The sequence below is a fragment of the Rhamphochromis longiceps genome, linkage group LG7 (assembly GCF_057381845.1).
Source record: "Rhamphochromis longiceps isolate RC_006_pf linkage group LG7, R_longiceps_female_GT1.1, whole genome shotgun sequence".
NCBI lineage: Eukaryota > Metazoa > Chordata > Actinopteri > Cichliformes > Cichlidae > Rhamphochromis > Rhamphochromis longiceps.
In genome coordinates, this window is record NC_140563.1 from 3,990,895 (window position 1) to 4,016,847 (window position 25,953).

Here is a 25,953-nt window from a genome sequence, read left to right on the forward strand (position 1 = left end):
AACTAAATATATCCAAATATCCAAAATATAAAGTACAGAAACTGTCAAAGATCTTAACTCTAATCCGTTTTATAACAGCTTTGCCAATTTTAGAATATATTTAGCAACTGTATCAAAATAATACCCCATCCACTAGATAACGTCTAATATGTCCTTATGATGACATTCACAGCACTTTGTCCTCATTACTTAGGCTTGTGTCTATTGTGGCACACACAGAAATGCAAAATGAAAAGTCAAGATGGATTATTCAAGAAGCTCCTCTGCTACAATGATGTAATATTCTCAATATATTAATATAAAACACTACATGGTTCTACACATTCAAACAGTACAAATTGTCATGAAACACACTGGAAAATGTACCTTTTCAAATTCCTCCTCTGACACTATCCTGTTTTTCTTTAGTTAGACCTCGTCTTGCTTTAACAAGGCAGATTTCTCTGTTAAAACAACCTCACCACTAAACTGGGCCTGTATAATTATGATTCACCAATAACGCACAGTGATAAGAACAAATTTGGCCGTACACACATTGTAGGAACCTGATGATTTTGGACCTTTTTTGTATGACCATTTCTAGGACGTAAACAGAGAATGAGGTCAGGTAACATCAATAGAAAAACTGCCTGGTTGGTGAACTAGCCAATGCCTGATCTGATTAATTTAGAGATTTGTTACATCCATATTTGTGAGGCAAAATCTAGAAAAGCTTAGAATTACAGAGCAACAGTTAAAGGTTATTATTGGACCCGTGTTACATAAGAAACACATTGACGACAGACAAACATCGAGACAGTTTCCGCTCACTTGTATTGCTGGTGATCTTTAGTGCTGCGAGTCTTTGCCATGAAGCGTTCGGCCAGCTTCTCGAGGTTTCTGGAGTACTCCATCTCAATCTCCGCCTTCTTCCTGAAGAAATCCTGGAGGTCCTGCAGCAGCTGGACCCGCATTTCTGTCTGCTGGTCCAGACATTTCTGCTGCTCCACTAACTGGGCCCTGATCTCTGAAAAGACACAAATTTAAAAAAATATATATATAAATATAAATATAAATATATTAAGGAGCTACAAACTGAATGAATGAGAAGAAGCCACAGAAACACATATGTGAGGCTGGTACTCATATACTGATGTTTTAGCTTTCTGAGATCTTGTAATAGAGCTAAACTAGCTAAATGATTACATGCAACAGTTATTTCTGCAGTAATCGCATGTATTTACCGGTTAAATTGGCTCTTATTTTGAAAACTACACACTCTTAAATGTTAAAATACGTGAAAAATATCAGTTATGAAGGTGCACAATTTGGCTTAAAACTGGGCATGCAAGCATAAAATGTCTAAAATGTATCGATAGGTAAATGGGACAAATGATCAGCAATGCGAGCAATTACATGATAGTATGTGTGCATAGGAGTGCAACTGATAGGCCCACCATAGCTTATTATCCCTTAGTTATGGGTTTTATGAATGTTTGTAAAGATATGAAGTTGTCGACTGGTCTCAGGTGTTTCATTAAGGCTGAAAATAACTCGAGGATGAATGGAAGATGATTCACGTCATACCGAGGCTACAGCGCAGACCCGTGCATGCACGCGCACACACACAAACACAGATACATGCATTCTCATTGGTGCTCATCAGTGAAAATCCACTTAAGAAGGCAGAGGGACAACACCAGGCATCACATAAACAAGCTGTACATGCAGGCAAATGACCCTCTAAGGTCTTTTCTGAGAAATCACAGTTGTCAGCGTGGCCCTCATTTAAATTTACGTTCTCAACAGGGCAACTGGGAGTGCACACACACACACTTGCATGAAGACAGTCGCACACAAATTGTTTCCTCTGTGTGTTCCGTCTCACCACAGCCGTGTATAATGGATTTTACCTAATGGGCGCAGCCTGGTCGGACATCTTCAGCAAAGGAAGCAGATTAATGAGGTGATTTAAAGCCAACACCACTGGAGAGAAGTGTGGAGTGATCCCTAATTCTAAAGGTAGAAAACACTAAGATGTAATGCCTCACAAGTCATTTGTAGTCTGAGCCATTATACAAAAACCAAACCAGCCTGATTGGGTTAAAGATTTAATCATCCTGGGTCATTCAGAAAAAGACGACTACATTTATGGAACTGAATTCAAGGTTTTTATGCCTTTTTTTTTTTTATATCAGGTCAAATGACCATACCATTTGACATTTTAAAAAAAGTGTTTTATCTGTTTTTCTGCTTTTTCTAATAAAAGAATTTGAAAAATTCAATTTCAATAGCAAAACTTCATACATTTCCTTTTCCTTTCAAGCACTATCCCTGGATTTTTCTCATTATTTTCTGATTACTCAGTAGAGAAATCCTTTTCGTGAGCTGTAAGGTGCAGTTACTGACATTATCACTGAGTAGAAACTGTGAACAGAGATCTAAACCCAGATAGCTTTTACCTAAACACATCATAGCAAACCATTGCTTTCCTTTGAGGAGTATTCTTGTGCTTGTGTGAAATGACATCTACATCGTATGATGTAGATGTCATCATACGATGACATCTACATCATCTCAGCTACAGTGAGAATTTTCCTATATTTATTTACATATTTTTTCTACTTACTTTTGAGTTGCTATTTGCTAGTGTTAGCTAACCATGTATTCACTACTTTTAGCTAACTGGTTAGGCTTCTGTGTTTGTTAAAACTACTGGTCAGTACCCTAGATGGCTGTAGTGAAGAGAAAGCATAAGCACAGCCTGTTAGGAATCAAAGTGAAACTTGTGGATTATGTAATTCTGCCCAGTATTAAATGTACGTCAGACCTGAATCCCACTTTGGCCTCATCTTCATGAAAGTCACAGTGAATCAGTTTCATTTTCATTAGTCATAGTTTAACGTGTATCAGTTCCTGTTGAAAAGGCTTTGTCATACTGCACTGCTGGATCACTATTGAACTACCTGATTTGTTTCGATCGTACTGTCTATGTTTATATATCAGTGTCTGAAATTGTGATTCATTGATGGCTGTTCAGCTTTATAAGGGAGGGAATTTAATCATCTCCTATGCCATGGTCAGTGACCAACTAATAAGCTCATCAGAAAAAGTTTCCTCATGGATCTTTTTAAAAAATAAATAGGACACATCCTTTGAACCACAGAGCAACACAACCCAGACGTCAAGGAGCCACAATGCTGAAATTAATGCTTGGTCAGTGTTTGAATCAGCCAACCTCCTACTTAGTTAATGCAGTCGTTAATACAGAAGCATACAAAACGTTGCGATAAGTATTTGATGATACAATCATACGGGAACAAATACTTTGGCAAGGAAGATAAAAGATCCCTAGGAGCCAGAGTCTTAACAGAAATCCATCAATAGTTCAATTAATGGCCAATCAGCTGCTGACTCATTTAGACAGCTTCCAGCCAAAGATGGGTGAGAGCTGTCTGTCTGCCTGTGTGCATATGGACACATGCCCATGATGCAGTAATCAATTAGAAAAAGCTCCACTTCATTCATCAACACAAGATGTGCTCACCCCATCCTGATAAATTAAACATTTACATTGAGTCTAGAACTGATTGTTTTTGCATTCTCACATAGCATCGACTTCCTTCTGGCACTCATAAGCAAATAAACCACTTTGAAACAGCTGGAACACAGAGATGCTAAATTTAAATCAATGTTTATCACAGTTGTTAAAGTCTTGTGAACCAGAAACAACATTATCATGGACAGTCTGCAATCGAGAACATCAGGCCATTAAACGAGCTAGCAGGACACCGGTGAGCACTAAGAAAAGGTTTGCTTTTAAATTTGACTTGAGTAAAGTACACCGGGCTTTCTGATGAATGAGTAAACCTTGCAATTTTTCCCATCTCCAAAGGGTGTGCGGATTAAAACAAAGCTACCGTGGCATTGACACAAAGCACTGTACTGGATCATTTAACACAATTACACTCGTGACTGCACACAGAAACTCATTAAATCATTCATTTCGAAGTCAAGTATTGGCCACTAACGCTGTAGCGCCAAAATGGAAATGAATGTTATAAGACAACCACCTGTCAGACAAGATAATAGGTCGGGCGCTGCCTAAAACTAGGACGTGCTTTGCAAATTGACTTTTTAGTTCTAGAAATTAAACAGTGAAAACGAAGTCACGGAGGCCTATCGTCACAATAAATACAAAAAAAACGTTTCCCCCCCCCCCCCTCAGTTTTGGCCACATGTAGCTGCTGTTTTCCCAACCTACAGAAATATCCTCCAAAACTGCCTTCCAAATGCTGGACACTTTAATATAGGGGTGTCGAACTCCAGGCCTCAAGGGTCGGTGTCCTGCAGGTTTTAGAGCTCACCCTGGGTCAACACACCTGAATCAAATGATTAGTTCATTACCAGCCCCCTGGAGAACTTCAAGACATGTTGAGGAGGTAATTTAGCCATTTAAATCAGCTGTGTTGGATCAAGGATGCATCTAAAACCTGCAGGACACCGGCCCTCGAGGCCTGGAGTTCGACACCTCTGCTTTAATACCTACAAAACCAACTGTTGATTTTTCAATTTCAGTTTAGACCAGCCGTCCATCCAGTTCCTAGCAGCTTATCCAATTCAGACTCATATGGACTCATGGCCTTTTCCAGTTGTCATTAGGCAAAAAGCAAGTTACACCTTGAACTTGTCTCTAGTCCATCCAGGGCTAACACAGTGAGACAGACAGCCATGCATGCTCACAGCGACACCTATAGCCAATTTAGAATCACCAGTAAACACAACATGCAAGTCTGTGGACTGAGAGGGTAGGTTAGAAACTGCCCACACAAACATGGGAAGAAAAGGCAAACTCCACATAGAAGGGCCTCAATCAGCTGGTGGGTTCAAACCAGGAATCTACACTGTATGCACAAGTGTGGTAACAGGATGGCATTGTTGCAACAACAGTTTATAAATTTGTCTTTTTCCCCTACTAGATGTGTCACGATCAATAGCAAAGTCAAATCATTTAAGAACCACCGCAACTCAGCTGCAAAGTGGCACACAACATAAAGTTATAGAGCAGGGTCACCGAGTGCTGAGGCGCCTTGTGCACAGAAGTCACTGACTTAGTAAATGCATGAGAAATATACAGTGATGGCTGCAAGAATAGCCAGCTGTAACCAGTTGTTTATGTGCCCGGATCACATCGGAGTATATGAACTTGTCCATTTATACAGATACTAAACTGCAGTGTCACACAGGACAATGAAACTGTGTCTCAAAACCAAAATAGCTATCAGTGTTTAAACTTCAGGGAACCAAACAGAACAAAGCAGAGTAAAGTATTTGCAAAGTAACAGAATGAGTGACAGGAAAGCTTGCTCACCACTTGCAATTTTTCATGTTCATGCACCATTTAGAGGGCACAAACTCGAGTTATGATTTTCCATTTATATAAAAAGGGAGAAAGTTATCTAACCCCATGTGTAAATATTAGAAAGGAAAAACGAATTTACTTTGGTGTTTGAGGTCAGTCTTCCTTTGATCATACTGATGCTTTATCTGAAACCCATACTAAGGGCAGCATCTGCTGTCTGACTCACTTCTTAAAAAGCTAACACGACCAACAGAGGCCGTCACTTGGGACTTTGAAGGCTTTAAAAATCAAGCCACTCCAAAGTTTTTCTCAAGCTGGAACCATCTTATTGCGGCGGCGAGTGCTGATCTATTATTACATGCTACATTCCTTTCTGCCACTCTGAGCTCATCTGTATGGTAAACATGTGTGGAGGTCTGTGTGTGTCTGCGCGGTGTTACATCAAAGCCTGTGATGCACTGCACCCTAACACACGCACAACTGTGATAGACAGACTGAAATGAGAGCACCCGTGTTATATCTTAAATTCTGCTAAAGAAAACAGAAATGCGCAGTGTAACACCGTCGTCCTATTCCTCCTGCAAAGCTACGTAGCCTGCAGAATGATAGCATAGCCTGTAAACATGTCGGCAACAAATCCAGCTCACCGATGGACACCCAGTCAGTGTTACCCAGAATGCACATGGTTCTGATATGGACAATGAGAGAATGCGATTTGCTCTTTGTGGTGATCAGTAGGACCAAGGCCGCATTGTTTCTGAGCTGGATGCTATCCAATTGCTCCTTTGGAGAGCACATCACATACTTCACATAACCCCATTCATGGCGACAAATATGTCCAAAGTTGCAGTTCAGAATGGCTGATCTGATTTGCCAGATAGGCTTGTTCTATTGTCAAAGAAAGTGCCTTGTAAGCAGGATGGCTACTGACCCACAGTGTTGACCCTCTGAGAGAGAAACTGGGCTCCGGTAAAAAACAACTCGGCTACTGTCAGAGGGCTCGAGAGATAACTTTTCCTCTCCCTCAACAACATGCTCTCCCATGATGCTGCCAATTAACTCTGTTATGAATCAATCTGCCTGAAATACATCTGTTACTTATAATGAGTGCAACATTGTACTCTTCCGTGGGAACTATAAAAGACTTTAGACTCTCAGAGAGTTTCTACAGTTGCTCCAAGTTGATTACAGTTTCCACAAGCAGCTATCTGGGACATGCTGTACCACATCAGTCCCACTGCTGCATTTCCACATGCAGACTGGCTCATCAGCAGCACCTGAAATAGCGGCTAAGGCCTGGGGAGGGACTATAAAGGAGCGTGCCCAACCTTACCATCTGCTTCAGATCTAGGGTTATGGGAGAGGGGGAGTTGTCCATGCCTCTTCTAGAGGCTGGATACAAGACAGGATAAATAGCATCAAACGTAATTACAAAATTGCTGATCAGCTTTTAATAGAGAACAGGTTTTTAATTATAACTGGAATGGGATCACGTTCTAGAAAAACTCGCCTATGTCACTTATTCTCTCACATTTGGATAATCCTACAAAGGCGTGCTGCTATATTTAACTGTAGCAGTGCTATCATTCATGTTGCTGCTGTCTTGATAAACGCACACCAAGACACAAAAGCAGTTCTATCCAAGCAATTAGATCCATAAAAGATCTAAACCACATCTTGCTTGTCCAGATACTCATTTACATTACTGCCTATGAAGAAGGCCCTGCTGTTATATATTAATGTGCCAGAAAAACAGAAAATCCTTGATGTGAAAAAGCAACTCGAACCATGTGATAGGGGCATGTTGAAATTAGATATTAAAAAGGGAGATGAAAGGTTGGGATCGTGGACATGTGCGGGTAGTTTTTTTTAGCGCAGGCGTGCAACAAGAATGCAAAGCAAAAAATAAAATAAATAATTACTATAGTTGTAGCTACCTAACTGTTACCTTCTCTCACTCACAGCACTCATGCACAGTGAATCTTCACCAACACTGCTGTTGGAAAATCAAACCCACGCTCAGGGTGTGGGTGACCCACCGGTCACTTGATCCACGTTAGAGTCTTTAGAAGTTTTCCAAATGGGAGAGATTTCCACATTTTACATTATTGCTCATCAGGACAGCGTTAGATGCAGTGCACCTAAAAAAAACCTGTCAGTCACTATATCTGCTGAGGTCATGTAGTAACTTGAGAATTGACTCCATTAGCCTGGGGAAACCACTAAAATTCATAGTTTGCTTGGTATGCCTGACCAGCCCTTCTGTCCTACATCTGGACAAACAGCTGGATTATGTTACTGTGTTATCTCAGATTACATCACTACCCAGACTGCATTACTAATATGTAAGCCTTCTCTACTTGTATCATATATCCTGTGTGTCTGATAAAATAAAATAAAAATAATCAAAGGGCAGCCAAGCAGTTTTTTTTTTGAATGAAATAAAGCTGTGAGGGACACAGCTTTAACTTGAGGAGTATTCAGGTTGGTCTTAAGTCAGAGGGACTTGCCAAAGAGGCTGAATGGATTCCCTCCGCTTACTTAAAGCACAGCCAAATTACACATAACACACTGGCAGCTCTGCTAAAGGGTTTTATCTCAAAATATTGTAGAGCTGGCAACAAGGTCCACATTACAACATCTGACTGACATGTTAACAGCTTCCAAAACCGCAGAGAGGCTTCCAGTGCAAGTACTGTAGGCTACTGTGATCCAGAGAACGGCTGCTAAATTAGAATGAAAGAGAGCCTATAATTCTCCGATTCTTTCAAACACTCAGATCAAAACTAGATCCTTTGACATATTCTTTTTTTACAGTCTGGCTCAGAAACTGCTCAGTCATGGTGGATAACTCTCTGCACTGTTCAACCAAAACACACTCTAGCGGTTAAAAACCAATCTTAAGCTAGACGATTCTAACTGCACGAAACAAAGGCTTCAATCTACGTCAAGTCCATTCAACAAGGTAATATTTAAAATGTATAATTTCAATAACAGAAATCTAATAATCTATGCTAATTAGATTCAGCTTAGCTAAGTGGCTCATAAGTCAAAAGGCACCGTTGCTAAGGCAACACCCTGACACACCAAAGGCTTACAGCAGGCAGGCATGAGATCAATCACTTTACGGTGGCCTTCGAGGACCATCATTATGATCCAAATAAAATAAGAGTGCAAGGAGCCGAACGCTGGATGAAGTGAGCCCGTTTTAGAGCCTGAGCTGTTTGTTCAGCTGCTGTTTAACATCTAGACACACTGTTTGATCTGGATACCAGTCTGGTGTGTTGGTGCGTCAGACGAAAGTGTGGTGTTTTGTGCTCGAGAATGCGTTGTTTAACAATGGACTGCAATGGCAAGCCAGAGTGACAACGAAAGCTTCAAATAATCGTGGAAAAATATGACATCACCAGTATAGAATAAGCTAACTCTGTGAGGAATAAAGTAGGCTAAACTGTGAGCTCTAGCATGACCCAAGCCTGATATGACTGCCACCTTAAACAGGCCTACTGTTAAGTCTAGAGGTAACATGTGAAGAAAAACTCGTATCAAGTCATAGTACCATAATAATAAAAGCTCTTTTTTCCTTCTTTATAGTTCAAATGTCTACCCTCTCTTACCCAAATGCCCATTTCATAACATCTGGCAGAGCCCGTTATATGTCCTAACATCTGACTTGTCACTTCTGGATGTGAAACTTGCCTTAGTGTCGACTTTTAAATCTCTTTGTAAACGATGTTTTATCATAAAACTTTATGCTTAACTAAATATAGTTATTCCAATTTATTAAACATATTTTATGGTATCTGAAGTTGTGCTTCTTATTAATCTTCAAGATGGATTTTTACTAATGACTCTTGTTATGTCTGTCTACTATAGCTATGTTAAATAAAATTGCACGGTGCCACTAACTACCCAACTCTCTGGAGCCAGTGGCACAATTAAAAAGAAAATGATTATAGTTTAACTTAGTCTGAAAAATATGTGCAAATTTATTCGGCTGACATAAGACATAGACCTCTATACTGCAGAAGCTATTTGAAAGGCATTTTCTTTTATACCACCGAAGTCCTTTGTCCAACTGCTGTGGATCAGAGCACACTGCACTCTGCAAAGAGGCAAACGACAAACTTTTCAGAGGCACCTTTCAAGTCTGTGGGGGGGATAACTATCTGATATTCAAAACTTCTCTGTGCTCTATGCCAAACCCAAGTTCCCACTGACACATGCTTTGACATGACCTGTTAAACTAAAGCAAGAAAGTAGACAAGTAAGAAAAAAGGGATGGTGTGGCTTAACGTCAGAAAAATAAGAATCTGTAAGGAAAACAATCTCTTTCAGAACGATGGCATGACCAAACTGCTCACTGCTGCCCTAAAGGAACCGGTGTGGGCTCTTTTGTGTCAAAAAATGAACTACAGTGGGGCAAAAAAGTATTTAGTCAGCCACCGATTGTGCAAGTTCCCCCACCTAAAATGATGACAGAGGTCAGTAATTTGCACCAGAGGTACACTTCAACTGTGAGAGACAGAATGTGAAAAAAAAAAATCCATGAATCCACATGGTAGGATTTGTAAAGAATTTATTCGTAAATCAGGGTGGAAAATAAGTATTTGGTCAATAACAAAAATACAACTCAATACTTTGTAACATAACCTTTGTTGGCAATAAGAGAGGTCAAACGTTTACTATAGGTCTTTACCAGGTTTGCACACACAGTAGCTGGTATTTTGGCCCATTCCTCCATGCAGATCTTCTCGAGAGCAGTGATGTTTTGGGGCTGTCGCCGAGCAACACGGACTTTCAACTCCCGCCACAGATTTTCTATGGGGTTGAGGTCTGGAGACTGGCTAGGCCACTCCAGGACTTTCAAATGCTTCTTACGGAGCCACTCCTTTGTTGCCCGGGCGGTGTGTTTTGGATCATTGTCATGTTGGAAGACCCAGCCTCGTGTCATCTTCAAAGTTCTCACTGATGGAAGGAGGTTTTGGCTCAAAATCTCACGATACATGGCCCCATTCATTCTGTCCTTAACTCGGATCAGTCGTCCTGTCCCCTTGGCAGAAAAACAGCCCCATAGCATGATGTTTCCACCCCCATGCTTCACAGTAGGTATGGTGTTCTTGGGATGCAACTCAGTATTCTTCTTCCTCCAAACACGACGAGTTGAGTTTATACCAAAAAGTTCTACTTTGGTTTCATCTGACCACATGACATTCTCCCAATCCTCTGCTGTATCATCCATGTGCTCTCTGGCAAACTTCAGACGGGCCTGGACATGCACTGGCTTCAGCAGCGCAACACGTCTGGCACTGCGGGATTTGATTCCCTGCCGTTGTAGTGTGTTACTGATGGTGACCTTTGTTACTTTGGTCCCAGCTCTCTGCAGGTCATTCACCAGGTCCCCCCGTGTGGTTCTGGGATCTTTGCTCACCGTTCTCATGATCATTTTGACCCCACGGGATGAGATCTTGCGTGGAGCCCCAGATGGAGGGAGATTATCAGTGGTCTTGTATGTCTTCCATTTTCTGATGATTGCTCCCACAGTTGATTTTTTCACACCAAGCTGCTTGCCTATTGTAGATTCACTCTTCCCAGTCTGGTGCAGGTCTACAATACTTTTCCTGGTGTCCTTCGAAAGCTCTTTGGTCTTGGCCATGGCGGAGTTTGGAGTCTGACTGTTTGAGGCTGTGGACAGGTGTCTTTTATACAGATGATGAGTTCAAACAGGTGCCATTCATACAGGTAACGAGTGGGGGACAGAAAAGCTTCTTACAGAAGACGTTACAGGTCTGTGAGAGCCAGAGATTTTCCTTGTTTGAGGTGACCAAATACTTATTTTCCACCCTGATTTACGAATAAATTCTTTACAAATCCTACCATGTGAATTCATGGATTTTTTTTTCACATTCTGTCTCTCACAGTTGAAGTGTACCTCTGGTGCAAATTACTGACCTCTGTCATCATTTTAAGTGGGGGAACTTGCACAATCGGTGGCTGACTAAATACTTTTTTGCCCCACTGTATGTAAATATTCTGTACATACTGAAAAAAGCTAATTTTAATTCAAAAAGAATACTGCGCTGAACACCAAATTTCGATATGTCTAAAGTTTGAACTTTTTACCTTTTGCCAAGATAAAAAAAAAAAATAGTCCAACTCCTCACCTTGCATCTGGCATGTCTTAGTGCCTTTGTCTGGACATATTAGTGGAGGTAGAGCTAAAGGGGCTAAAGCTCATATGTCAATGCAAACAGTCATTTTTAACAAAGCAGCCCTTAGGGGGGAAAGAAAAAAAAACTTGGTTGGGCATGCCTACAAGTCTTACAGTTGGGATGTTTGTTTGGGGTAACAATAGTATGAAAATTGTGCGGTTGGACAGCTGAAGAGGGTGCAGCATGAGAAACATCTGGAACGGATGCGCACAAGCTTTCATCTGCTGGAGTATTTACTCTAAATCACAGTAAACAAATGGAAACTGTAGCACGCTGGTAAAGACTTTAATGACACAATGTCTGTAAGATGAACCTAAAGAATGGCAGGGCAGTTATGTGGCCTACAGTGTTGAAGGAGGGATTGTTTTTAGGAGATTTCCCTCTCTTGGGCCTCAAGGAGGTGGGAAAGGGAGAGAAAAGGAGAGCAGGGATTTGTACCTGTGTGGGCTTTGGACAATTACACTGCAGGTATAGAGACAAAGCTACAGAGAGATTTTCAGTGGGAGAGATGACTCACTGAAGACATTGAATATAATAAATGAATTACTAATTTGTAAAAGTACGTTTGCTCACGTTGTATGTATCATCAACTAAAACATTCATCCTTTGATCAGTAAAATGTTACATAGGTGGCATTTTAGTTTCTAACATTATCGCCAACGTTACTGTCGACCTTTAAGTGGACCTTCCTCGATTGCATGAATGTTTGTCTTAACACTATCGACCTGTTCGCCTGCCTCTGTTGTCCATCTGCTTTTTCATAGTTTGTTTTGTTTCAGATGATTTACATAGCTGGCTTCCAAAGCCATCTGTCCTCCTGTGTTTCTTTCTGTCCAGCTGTCTATTCACCCACTGTGTTTGTACATTCTGTTTCCCTTTCAGAAATCTTTCAAAAAAAAAAAAAATCCTGAAATTTAACTAAAAACCAAGAGAAGGAAAGAGCCATTCCTTCATCGTTTGTACAGTACACACTGAAAAGCAAAGAAAAATGATCTTCCCCTGCTCGGTTTCCCATCTGCCCTTCCTCCTTCCCTCCCCTTGCTCTACCACAAAAAACAGCACCTTGCAGGATGTGCGGTTTCTGGGCCTTTGATAGGGTTAAGCCGGCAGTGGAACTGGAGGGGCCGAGGAGGAACAACCCTCCTATTCAAGACTAGGCCTGTAATTTCATCGGGAAGGACATGTGCTGCAAGCCTACTGGTGAGACGGAGGGAATAAAAGAAACTGAGAAGGGAAGACAACGTAGTATAAGGCCAGTAAAATAAAAATACTGCAAAGGGGGCAGAGGGCTTAGCAAGCTCTTAAACATTAAAGGGGAAAAAAGGCATGCTATTGTTATAGTGCAAATCTAACAACCTATAAGAACACACTCGAATAATCCACTGCCACCATACCGGTAACAGACACCACAGGGACACCCCGGAAATCTCAAATTCTTGTCATGATGTTTTTGAGCTATTTAATAGTTTTCTTTATAATGTATTATGCGAATCCAGAGGCGAGTACAAATAAGACTGCTCCACAACACACACACAAAAAAGACAAATAACAAAAGTAATATAAATTTTACATGTTGCTGTACTTAAATACAAACCAGCACCTCTCCTCTTCCTGCAGTTTAGCTTCTGTGAACCTGACGCCCTACCACTAGCTAGTCTGTACTGTAAAACAAATTGCACATATCTGTTGCCATATTTTTAATTTACCTGAAAATAAGTAAGCTTTTTGTCTTCCTAATGCTCATCTTGTCTGCTTTGAAATAAATTGGTGTTTAATATCCCCATGCTTACTTTATTCATTTCATTTAAAAACAAACAAACCCTGAAAACACAGATACGTTTGGAGGTATAATGGGCTTTATTTCCTATTCAGATCTTCATAGGTTAAAGTTTGGAAAAGAAAAATAGTTTCAAGGTCAAAGACAATGGATAACATGCTTTATCTGCAAATGAGCAGCTGGCTTAGAAAAAGCACAAGTAAAAGTTTGTACATGCACACACACAAACACATACAGACACACACCATGAAGAAACACACATGTCCATTCAGGCTTTTCTAAAAATACTATTACAAACCCCTCTGTGTCTACACACAGGCAGTATTGATTACTAGGGTAATGCCTTTAAATTAGACTCTAAGTAGCACAGAGCTTCCTTGTGTGCTAACCTTGTGAGTGTCAATAGGGATCTATGAATGTTTTTGTAGCGATGTGCTCTGTGTCTATGTGCCATTTGTCTGCATCTTTCATCTTTTCAGTCGTTCCGTGTGATCAAACGAGAGGCTGTTTGGTTGAAAAGCATGTGCAGGGCATGACTGAGGCTTTATAGTAGGATATTGTTAGTATACTGTATATGAATACATTCAATTCAATTTTATTTATATAGCGCCAAATCACAACAAAAGTCACCTCAAGGCGCTTCATGGATACAGAGAAAAACCCAACAGTCATATGACCCCCTATGAGCAAGCACTTTGGCGACAGTGGGAAGGAAAAACTCCCTTTTAACAGGAAGAAACCTCCGGTAGAACCAGGCTCAGGGAGGGGCGGGGCCATCTGCTGCAACCGGTTGGGGTGAGAGAAGGAAGACAGGATAAGAATACATATATCTCCTTAATGTTCAGTATATGCAATCGTTTGGTTCAGCTGATAACTTCTATATAAGCTGACGTTGTGCAAAAATGCAGTAAAGTATAATTAACTGAATTTGGGGAATCTTGCCAACTACAAGCTCTGGGACGGCAAAGACAGGAAACAGAGACATTGACTCAAAGATTTATCCCTTCACTTTAATCTATATTTATGATCGAAAATATGATCAAAAAAGTTGGATTTTCTCTCCCCTTACGAAAAAATATTAATCTTTTCCAACTTGGCATTAATTTATCTGACAGGTGAAACAATGCTTTCATTGCCCTGCAAAGTTGATTCTGCTCATGTGGACGAGAGAGACATCAATACAATCCTTTCACTGAGACATCTCCAACCAAGCGTTAACATACTTGCTTCCTTTAAATGTGGAGTCTAATGTCATGTATTGAGTATAAAGTAATTTAAAAGTTGTCTTTCAACTGCACTAAAATAAGGGCAGTACATTTCCCAGAGTGTCAGAGTAATAATGTTGTTATTGAGTCACTGTGAAACTAAGAACATTAAAAAAAGTCTCATTTATTTCATAGAAATACAAATGTTGGCCAAATGAAGCAGAGCTCAGCTAATTTATGTACTAATCTGGAAACTATTTCTACACCGCTTCCCAGGAAGGACAGTTGAATTACAAGTTGTGCCATGATTTCTGTGCACACTGTGGGGCATGGGGAGCAGGGCAGATAGAACATCTGACCTATCGGCATGATGACATCCCATGCATCTGTGCTTCGATTTCCCGAAAGCCAAATCAGTCAGATAAAGTACATTTCATTCTTTAAATACAAGAAACTCGTTTGGGAAGCTCTGCCTTGGTTTGGTGCCATGTTTTGATTACACACTATGCTATACAAGCTAACAAAAGAGTCCCGCAAGTCTACAAGGTTTATCAGTTTATGTAACAATTCAGCAAGTTAGAAAAAAAGAACCCAAGAGGTAGGGCAGTATTTAAAAAATTCTCATTTGTTGCAAGCACCAGAGAAACTTGGATCATGTTACAATTTGCTTCTAAACAGGAACTAAACCTTTTGTGCGCAGTCAAACCACATTAATGTGCTTACTACACAGAAAAGTTCCAATTTTCACACCATCTCAACAAGTATGTTGATACGTGACAATACCAGACCTCACCACTGCCAACCTGTACAGACATGAACCTGGTTTACTGACACCTCAACTCAATCTGAATGTTAGCATCAGGAGCAACTGCTTGACACTGAGCAGTGCAGGTTGGGGGTTAAAGTAATGAGGTGCCTGGATGGGTACACTACAGCTTGTACTTAAGGGTAGATTTCAGGGGCAGGTGGAGGATAGTGTAATAACATTCATGTCACATGTCCGGGCATCTCTACTTAGACTGCTGGCCCTACGATCCAGAACTGGATAAGGGCAGAAGATGGATGGATGGAACCCTCATTTTGACCTTACTGTGAAAATGTTGCAGCGATAAGATGCAACAAGATTGACAGGATGGTTTGTTCCCCAGGCCCCACACCCACAAAAAGCCAAGAATCTGGCTTGTAGTTGACAGGAAATTTTTATTTGAGGAAATACAGTAGCTACAATAACCACATAAGTGTCTTCTTAACTTTAAACCCATTATAATTAACCCAGCTGATCATGACAGTGAATGAAAACCAAGAAACCAGTTGAAACGCATACTGAAACCAGTTCCCACCAACAGAACACTTTTGGGGGAGGTCTTCCCCGCAGCCACAGTAAAATGCCACAGAATTTTTGCCAAGAGCCAAACTTTAATCTAATCATAATCTAAAAATCAAAGCGATATAATTATGCTGATATGATGCACTTTTTCATTTTCAGCCATATACGCGCACATGTATTTTTAAAGGCTGTTTAAGGGCTGTGAATGAATCATCAGAGCTCCATCTGAAGCCTACAATCATAATCATTTTATCATGAATGATTCAAACATTCCTAGAACTGAGAAAAACAGTAGAACCACATCCTTCAAGCTTGAGCTAACCAAACTGACAGATAAAAAGAAAACACTGAGAATACTTTATACTAGAGGATCTGATTTTTTTTAACACTCGCAGGCTGATGCAACAAAAATGTGTAAGGCTAAACTGCACTGTGAGGGCATGATAATGAGCCTGCTTTGATTCAGATGGCTTCCTGCAGTGGAGCTGAGTTAGGATATTTAAAAGTAGGCACAGATAAATATTTCCAACATATTCCCCATCCTAAATTGTGAAGATCATCACCTGACAAGGAAAAGATTAGAAAGAAAAAGTTGGAATGAGCAAATGTGTTACACCAGCTCATTCCTTCGTGGTATTCAGAAGGTGAATTCAGCGCTGCCACAGCTTTCCTCTCAGGTGTAACATTACAAGAATATTCTTTGATTTTAATTGAAATGTGTTTGTGTGATGTTCAGGACAGCAATTGCGATCATTTTGGTAAATGAATATAATCACTAATAATCAAGCCGATTTTGAGTGAACACCTACAAAACAAGTCACAAACCATCCAGGGGATTACACCACCCCCAGCACCAATGAGTTCTCAGACCACATGCATGAATAAAACTGCCCATGGGCATCTACTGTAGCAGTAATGATGGTTTTGAGTACTTTAGCAAGTGTCTTTTTTATTTATTTAAATCTAAGAGGAAACTGTTAACACTGCACAAGACACAGTCGTGCAGTGTAGTTGTTCATATATTGCCTTCCAACCAGGTGGAGACACAAACCTAGCCTCCGGTGGTAACATGCTAGTGCTGGTGCCTACTCAGATAAATGGGAGGGTTGCATCAGGAAGGGCATCCGATGAAGAAATGTATGTCAAATCTAATATGCGGCTCCATCTGCTGTGGCAGATTTGGAAGTAAGGGAGCACTTTCTTCTATTTGACATCAAAATGAATGTTGAGTTCAAAGACAGCCAACGTCCAATCCATGAGGACAAACTTAAGGACTCTGTGTAGTAGTCAGCAAAATGAAAGCAGAGTTCAAAGATAGGTGTGGTCAGAGAACTCGGTGGTGTCATAGAACTCGGTGGTGTCATAGTTGGTGTAAATCCATCATAAGATGGTCTCTACTTAGGTCTTTTCTCTGATCCTAGCTTAAAAAAAAAAAAAAAACAACTGTACTTGCTGTAGCTCAAATCACACCCTTATCTTGGCCCTCACTCAGGTTTCAGACAGAGCGATCTCACTGTAGCCCGAGGCCCAATCACTCCCCTTGTCACAGTCCCAGTCACGAGCAGCAGGGATTGATTTCTCACAAGGCATCTGGTGGTGAAAGCAAATCTGTGAAGAACGAAAAGTCCACAATGGTCCCAACCCACACTTCGCAGGGCACCAGAGGCTAAGACAGGCTAACACTATCAGCTCCAACGTGAACGCACACAGAGCGAAAACAAAAGAGCGAGGAGGCTTCACAAAGACCTCATTTCCAGATAATTATAGTGGAAGCCAATATGGAGGAAGTGACAGAGAGTTACGTTCTGTTATCTCCTCAGACCTACCCTCAGGGAGGCTTTAACTGCCAATCCTCTCTCCGTTTTTTAAAGTACCCACGCTTGACTGAGAGCAGGCTCTCAGTCTTGTTCTCAGGGGCTGAGATGACACATCTTGAACAGAATAAATGTCCATCAGAATATCTCGTTAAACCCTTTGCCATGGTACCTATGTGGAAAACAAACTTGTCAAGACCGGACAGATGAAATCAAATGCCAGTTTTGCATGCAGAAGGCAACCCCAACAGGATCCACCCAGGGCTTTTGGATTAGCACAAGAAAGATCGGAGAATGTGGTCTACCTTAGGGCAGCTGTTAAGAGTGTGACAGCAAAGGACAAAAGGGGGCGAAAGAATAAAAGAACAGACAGATCAGTTTTCACTGCCCTTTGTCTTTTTACTGTAAGGCAAGCAAAACTAGCCATTTCTTTCTCTGTCCCCCCGAAGGCTCAGGACATGAAGGCCACCCTATTTTTCTGCAAGTGACCATAGCACCATCGTGCATGTGCCACACAACCAGCCAGGTTACTATGTATCACGTCCCTCTGACACATCATTAACCAGGACAAATCACAGGACCCAAGGGTAGACGGGAGCTTCCTCCACACTTCCTGATTAAAAAGTAAGATATATGAGGCATGTCCACAGTGCTTGTGCGCCTGCTGGAAAGCTGACTGCGCAAGTGTACACACACACACACACACACACACACACACACACACACACACACACACACACACACACACACACACACTTTAATTTTTTTTCTGAACAATCTTATTCCCCAGCTATACTGGTGGCAGATTCTGTCATCCTAAAAGCAGATCACCATCTATAATTAAGGAGATTAAAAAAAAAAGTTTTGTGGACTATTTTCTTCATGATGGTTGGTATCATGCTCCACTTTGGATTGAGAGAAATAGGGCACATCAGGAGAGACCAGACCGATCTAAAAACAAACAAACCCCAAAACAAAACAGAAAGCATAAAAAACAAAAACCAGAACTTTCTTCGCAGCTCACTCCATTCCTATTAAACTGTAATAAAATGGGATGTCAGACTCCGCAGAGACTTCTTGCAATATGCTGCACTTCACCCTAGCCTACAAAAAAAAATCCACCAGAAAATAAAGCAGTTCTGCATCTTTTTTATTATGTTTTTTTTCCTCATACAGACATTAATACAATTAGAAATGAGATCTGAATATCTTCATTGGACTCGAGTATAGTTTAACTCAAGGCTTAGTAGCTCATACCAGAAATTTCTACTGGCTTACAAACCTTTTAAGGCAGCGGTCCCCAACCCCCGGGCCTCGGACCGGTACCGGTCCGCGAGTCGTTTGGTACCGGGCCACGAGAGTTGAGGCTCGGGTGTGAAATGTATGGTTTTCAGGGTTTTTATCGGTTTTAGCGTTATTTTGTTATCGTTTTTATCGTTAACTCGGTTTTCCTGGGTCTTTTCACGTGTGTTATGAATAAATCTTCCTTTTTTCGGTACCGGTACTAGTTTTATTTTGTTGTATTTATCCGCGACACCTTAAAGGCCGGGCATATTGTCGGGCATAAACCGGTCCGTGGCGCAAAAAAGGTTGGGGACCGCTGTTCTAAGGTACTTTGGAATTTTACCTGCATTTCAACCACAGTAAATGAGGACACTGTTAAGGTTTCTGCCACAAAAAAGAAGAAAACAAAACTGTCTGTACTAATTTACATTAACCCTGAATTTAGTGAATCTAGGGGTAAAATTTGTAAGACTATATGCAGTAGACTGGTCAAGAGGAAAAGTTCACAGCTTCATTCAGACAACAAATCTTGAAATCTGTCAACTGCAAAAAAATGTATTAAAGTGCCAGTTAATCTAAATGCCTTTTGCCATTTAATTTTAGAAGCAGTGGGCAATTGAGTTCCTTGTTTAGTTACTGATTTTAAATCTTAAACGTTATTTTTCTTGGAAAAATATGATGAAATTTTTTTTACCGATTACTAATTTCAGCTGTAAGAACTGGTTTGTCTCTTGCCAGTAACTGAGCAGTTAAGTTGCACAAAAAGACAACTTTGACTTAAAAGTCGTCCATTAATCTTCTGACTGTCTGCAAGCCATGATATTTACACAAAAGACACAACCAACCAAGTGAACAGAAGTGCGAGAGCTTAGATTTTGGAATTCAGGTCAAAGATCAAAGGTCAGCAGTTTGCTGACTAAAGGGCAAAGCTGTCCTGGCGAGAAGGCTTCCAACCGAGGGTCAGTGAGGACAAACAGCAAAACGGACAGACCGACGGAAACAGAATACCATGAAGAAGCATGCTCCAAACATATCAATTATGAACTTTTAGGATAAATCGGTGAGGGAGTAGTAAACGTGCTACAATTAACTTTCATCTAACTTTAAACCACAAGCAAGCACAAATATTGGCCATTTCATCTATTCGATAATAACCACAATAAACAGCTGGACAGTGTTGCATAGAAGCAAGGAGAGTTTTCAGGAAAAGTTACATTTTCCATGATGATTGTAATGATAAAACAGAACTATAAATACACAGCGTTATCTTTTCCCTTAGGTTTATTTAACCGTTCAGTACTAGTTATCTCGGGAGAAACTCTCTTTCAGGCTTAGAAACAGAGTGAGAAGGGATATAACAACAGCTCAAAGAGGACTAAGTGGGACTCTCTCCACATGTGACTGCTGGAAGTAGGACTCCAAGAGGAGGGGAGGAACATGGCTGACAGACCTTTATCCCTAAATGGCGCTTTTTTTTTTCCTCTCCAAGCACCCCACATATCTGTGGCTGGAACCACAGTTTTTGCTCCAGTTTCCATCCCAAGGGAGGGTGGAGCAGAGTTCAGACTAGAGCTCATAAGCCCAGCCTGAGGCTCCTCGAACACTAGCCCCGGCTGCTGTACACTCAGTTCGTGCCTCCTCCTCCTGCAAACCCACAATGATCGTTTATTGCAAGGCTGATAAGCTGAGACCGTGGAAAACTCTCCAGTTCCTCCCTACATTAATACAGACTTTGTGGTGTCCGCAACAGCAGTACTCAATTATATTTTTAGATGAAAGACATGGGTGACTTCTTGTCTTTAACCTATGGTCAATCAGACCTACACACACAAAAAAGATTAGTCATTTTGTTGACATCTTTCTGACTAGATTTTATAACCCCACCCCCGAAATCTCCTCAGGGCAGCAGCCCAACATGGTAGTTGTGCCTCAAGGGGTGGTCTCTGGCTATAGATCAGGAGGGCGGCAGGCTAAAAGCTCTCTTTCCTCAGGTCATGAGGTCAAAATAGAACAAAGAAAAAAAGGGGGGTGGGGTGGGGGGGGGGGGCAAGGAGGAGCCACAGGATCACTACATTAAGCTTGTTCACCAGCGTTAAGGCTAGATGGGAAAGACAGTTTATGGCAGATTGTGAAGTAAGAAATTGTCTTGGAAACAAAGTTTCATACTTGATGCAAAATACATTTCATGCACCAGCATTTATCAGACCCAAAGAAACTCTTTATTTGAGATTATTAAGAGGTGCTTTCTTCACCTTTGCAATTTCATGTTGTCAAGTATCACAAAGCCTGTTAATTTGTAAAAATTTTAAGAAGTAGGGAAATGTTATACAATTTGAATGCATTTTTTTCTTCCAGATTACGCATGGACTGCCTGACCAAGACAGTGTTATGCAAGAACACATTCCAGATGGTGTGCAAAACCAGCAAAGAAGTTGAATTGTTGAGTTCAAGGATATTACACGTCTTTAAGTATGCACACGTTCAAATACAAATATTTCACTTGAGCATATAGCGGAAATTATAAAAGAAAATACATTTCTTCAATACACCAAATCACTAGCGTAATCATCTTTGTCAGGTGCTGGGAATATGGGTAACTATTTGATGAACACCAACAAGGCTCGACTTGCCAGCAAAATATTATTTGTCAGTCTTGTCATACATTTGATTGTTTTGAATTCCATTATTTCAAGAATGCTGGGAAGGCTGCCAACTAAAGGCAATCAGAGGTGAAAAGTAAACAGGCACAAACGAAGGCTCAAGATCAGTAGAAGTGAGCACAGTTGTTAATAATAGACTGTATATTTTTATCACTTTGGTTTAGGCTTTAATTAAGCCAAAATATTACGTAAACATTCTGTTTGTGCAAAAGACCAGAAAAAAGTAGAATATTTTCAGTTTCTCTTTCTTAAAAGGAGAAACTTTTCCCCCACACAGCTCTAGAGACCAGTCAGTGACCATCTGGTAACCACCAGTCACAAGGAAAAGTGTGTATTCTGCAACTGGTTGGCAAGTGATTGCTGGCAGCCTCTAGTGTGAAACTGATTGCCAAGAGGCATGCGTTACTGCACTGAAAACCTCCTTGCAACCGTTTTGGTTAGTAGCAGATTGGCACAGTTGCCAAATTAGTTTGCTTGGAAGATGCAGAGTCATCTGCAAATTATTCACCAAGCAGTAGTCAAACATAGAAAAGTGTGATTCAAACTGTAAATGGAAAATGTTTGCCTTCAAGATAGAAGTTGCACATTTTGAACCGTTTTGACTGCAGCAGCAAGGCATAAATTACACTTCTACATTTCTGGTTTGTGTGTCACTTTAAGCTTTACTACAGCTTAGAGAGTAAATAAATGACAAATATTTGCAGACAAGTCGATGTTATCGATGTAAACAGTTGACCACTGTAATTTGCTAGCAACCAAAACAATCACAAAGAGGTTTTTTTTTTTAGTACAGTACCCTCTTTGTGGCTGATGAATAAACTACCTCAGCAAAGAAGCTTCAGCTTCCCTGGTCATGGTCAGCCAAACCACTGACACAGGCGGAAAAAAAGCAACCAAAGTGGCAGATGTCACATTGTTTAAGGGAACCCAGAACAAGGACTAACGAGAGACTTCACTTATAGAATGTTTGCACTCATCTTAAAAAGCTTTCACCACCGCTAACCACATAAACGGCTTAGAGCCGCAGATGAATCGGATGAACACACAGACGCAGTTTAAAACAAGTCACCCAAGTCAGAGCCTGTGACCTCCGCCTTCACTTATTCCTGCCCTGGCCTCATACTGTCCTCTCCCTTCCCCCAATCTTCTTACCCCTAATCCAGGCCTACTGGGTGGCAGACAGCAGCATGGCCTGGTAGTCAAACTGTGTCTATCTGCCTTCCTGTCTGTCCATCTGTTGGGCCTCAGCCATGGTTCAAAGAAATTAAGGTTGTCCAGAGAGTAACCAAAATCTCTGCAAATCCCCAACAAAACCTCCTTTTTACTTTAAACTTTCGCTTTTAATTCCGGTTTTACTTTCTTCAAGCACGGTCTTGTTCCATTTATACCCTGCACCTCATATTAGCTAATCCAGTGCAGCAACACACTGGATCTCATCCAGCTCATTACTAGGCACTTACATGGATTCTTCTTTTTGCGCCAACATCACCAGAGAGAAGGAAAATAGTAGTTGAAAGAAGAAAAAAAGAGGAACAAAAGCCAACCATTTAGTCCAAAACTTTACTTTCAATTTATTCGGTCACACTGCAGTAGGGTACATTTCTGGGAAGAAACTGAATTAACTGGATCTGAAGACAATACACCAGGCAACATGTTTGTTTGGTTTGGGGAATATAGTGACATGAATGGGGGCAGGTTTGGCTCTTTTTTTTCCTTGTTGATGGTCAGCGTGGGGGGCTGCAGTAAGGTCCCGGTAGCCTTTGTGGTGACAATAACGAGCAGCAGGGAATGTGAAGCTTTGCTTGTGCTCAGCAGAGTTTATTAAAACTACAAAAAGGGTGAATGGCCACAGATGGTGCTGTCAATAACAATTCACCCAGCCATGCAAACACACACCCATGCACAAAGACAACACCCAGTGCCATACCACTGCATGTGAGCCCATTACAAACACCCACAGTTATAGAAGTTTGGAGGGGGGGGGGGGGGTTAAAAATTGATGATAAGTGTGTGAACGGATGTGTGATACTGTGGAGAAGTGATCCAGGAGGGGTTAGAATTACGTTAGTCTTGCAGCCTTTAAACTCCATCAACACTCTGCCAAGATGGAGCATCACACATCCACCAATGTACACCGCGGTATTGGTTACAACTTAACTGTTGTGGGAAGTGCAATACTGTTAGTAAAATGGCTCTTTGTGTGAACTGATTGGCTGTTGGCAAAAAGCAATGTAGAAGAAAGCTGAGCTGAAATTAGAGGCTTGGTGGTGCAACTACAGGTTGGTGTTAATGGAAAAAAAAAAAAAATCTGACCGTTGCAAAAAGGGTCATGTTATACTGACAGCTGGCTTCAGAGCCATTCACACCTTCAAACTCACATCTGATAATATTTACTGAAGGAGGAGGCAATGGTGACACTGGGAAATAGGAGTCTGCTCAGACAGCTGCTCTATCTGGATTAACCCAAAGTATGAAACAACCAACAAACAGTCCGTCAATCTATCAGCGACTAGATCAAATGTAACAAACTTCTAATGTTACAAATTCAATATTTATGATACTGACATTAATAACTGGAATACCAGAAACATGAAATTATGTACCCAAGGATGTAAAATTGGCTAATGGCTATTTTCGGGTTCTTTGTGAAATCCCTCTTCAAACTGATTTTGTCTAAACAGATTACTTTCTGAAGTATTGTGAAAACTTCCCAGTGTTTTATATCTCACAGTACTTCTTCTAGACTATTCTAAATAAATAAAGACAGCCTCTATAGACTACTCTCCATGCTAAAGCTTGGTAGCAGGCAGAGTTAAAGCAAAAATCCGTCCACATGATAACCTGACGTCACATGAACATCACATGCAATGCATGATGATCCACAAGCACGCCCCCATGCATTTGAAGAGACGTAATTTGTGCTGATAGTGAAGTAAATTAACTAATCACACTTTTAACCACAAGACAACTCTTAGCTATTTGAAAAGTAATTACCACCATACAACCTCCCAGCAGTTTCCTTCCTTTAATCCCCCTGCGTACAAACATGGAGGGACCATTCTCTTTGTATGCAAAGGGGCAGAGCTCTGATTTCAAAGAGCAGTGAAGTCAGGTCAAGGGTCAGCCTTTATAATGATCCAGGAGAGGACCCCTGTCAGAGGTTTTAACGGGTTCTGCCATCTGAGTCACAACCCCCAGGACACAAACAGCAAGCTAGAGCCTGACATCAAACCGACATTTCACCCACAACATTGCAGACAGTGTTGCCCCGTTCCACCAGTCCACAGAAACAGAGGCACACAGAGAATTGCAATGTACCCAAAGCTTTCACTTGCTGGTTTACAATTACTTTAATTGACTGCAACTGATGCACGTTATAAGGCACAAACAAACTCCACTGTCTTAACCCAATCTCCTTAATGTTTTTGTTTTCCCAGATCAAGCCGAGTCTTGATGTAGATGCCAATTCTTAGCAGTTATAAAGAATTAAATCCCCATGCAACAAAGCATTGTCAATAAAATGATAACTGCCTTCAATTGCCAAAATGACTTGCTTTACATTTCTCGTAGGAGGTTAAAAAAGCCTATTGGACGGGACTTATGAAACGAATGTTAGCTGAATGACAAACCAGGCCAGGGAACAGTAGTGTAAGACTTTGTAGGAAAGCGTTCAGACAGTCACCGTTAGGGCTGCCACGATTAGTCGACTAGTCACGATTACGTCGACTATCAAAATCGTCGACGACTGATTTAATAGTCGACGCGTCGTTTGAAGCTTTGTAAGATCCCAAAAGATGCAGGAATGAGTAGCAGGATTTAAGAGTGTAATAACGGACTGAAACAGAAGATGGCAGCACTGCATGTACAACGATGCCAGCTGCCGTTAAACCCCGAAGAAGAAGCTGTGTCCCAGAATTCATAGCGCGGCCCTGCTCAGTTTCCAACAATGGCGGCAGCTAGTTAGTTTTAATGTTACTCTTATTATTCTTTCTGGGTCACAAAATACACGTTTAACATATTTTTAGGCGAGAATGTAGCTGTGGAAACCTCAAATATCTGCTCAGTTTATCAAGACACCGCATATTTTCAAAAGCGCTCCGACGTTTTCGGAGACGTCTTTTACCCACTAGCTCGATAGCTAGCCGGGGGCTAGGTCACTAGAGCTGTGAGAACACCGGACTCCCGGCAAATCGTTTTCAAACCCACCGCCGTCTTTCGCTACTCAGGTTAAACATGATATATGAGTCACTTAGATAACTTAAAAATGTTATTGTTTGGCTTTTTTTAGTATTTTATTTGTTCCTGAGTAAATCGGTTTGGCTGAGATTAAAGT

General features: G+C 41.0%; 1 protein-coding gene across 5 annotated transcripts in view; it reads right to left on the reverse strand.

The window, feature by feature from the left end:
- The window catches only part of srgap1a (SLIT-ROBO Rho GTPase activating protein 1a), an 80,582-nt gene that overhangs the window by 51,345 nt on the left and 3,284 nt on the right, over positions 1-25,953 (reverse strand). For all 5 annotated transcript variants that reach the window (XM_085411693.1, XM_085411695.1, XM_085411694.1 and 2 more), the window contains exon 2: positions 811-1,006. In XM_085411693.1, the coding sequence (XP_085267819.1) occupies positions 811-1,006 (196 nt within the window). The remainder of the gene's footprint in view (positions 1-810; positions 1,007-25,953) is intronic.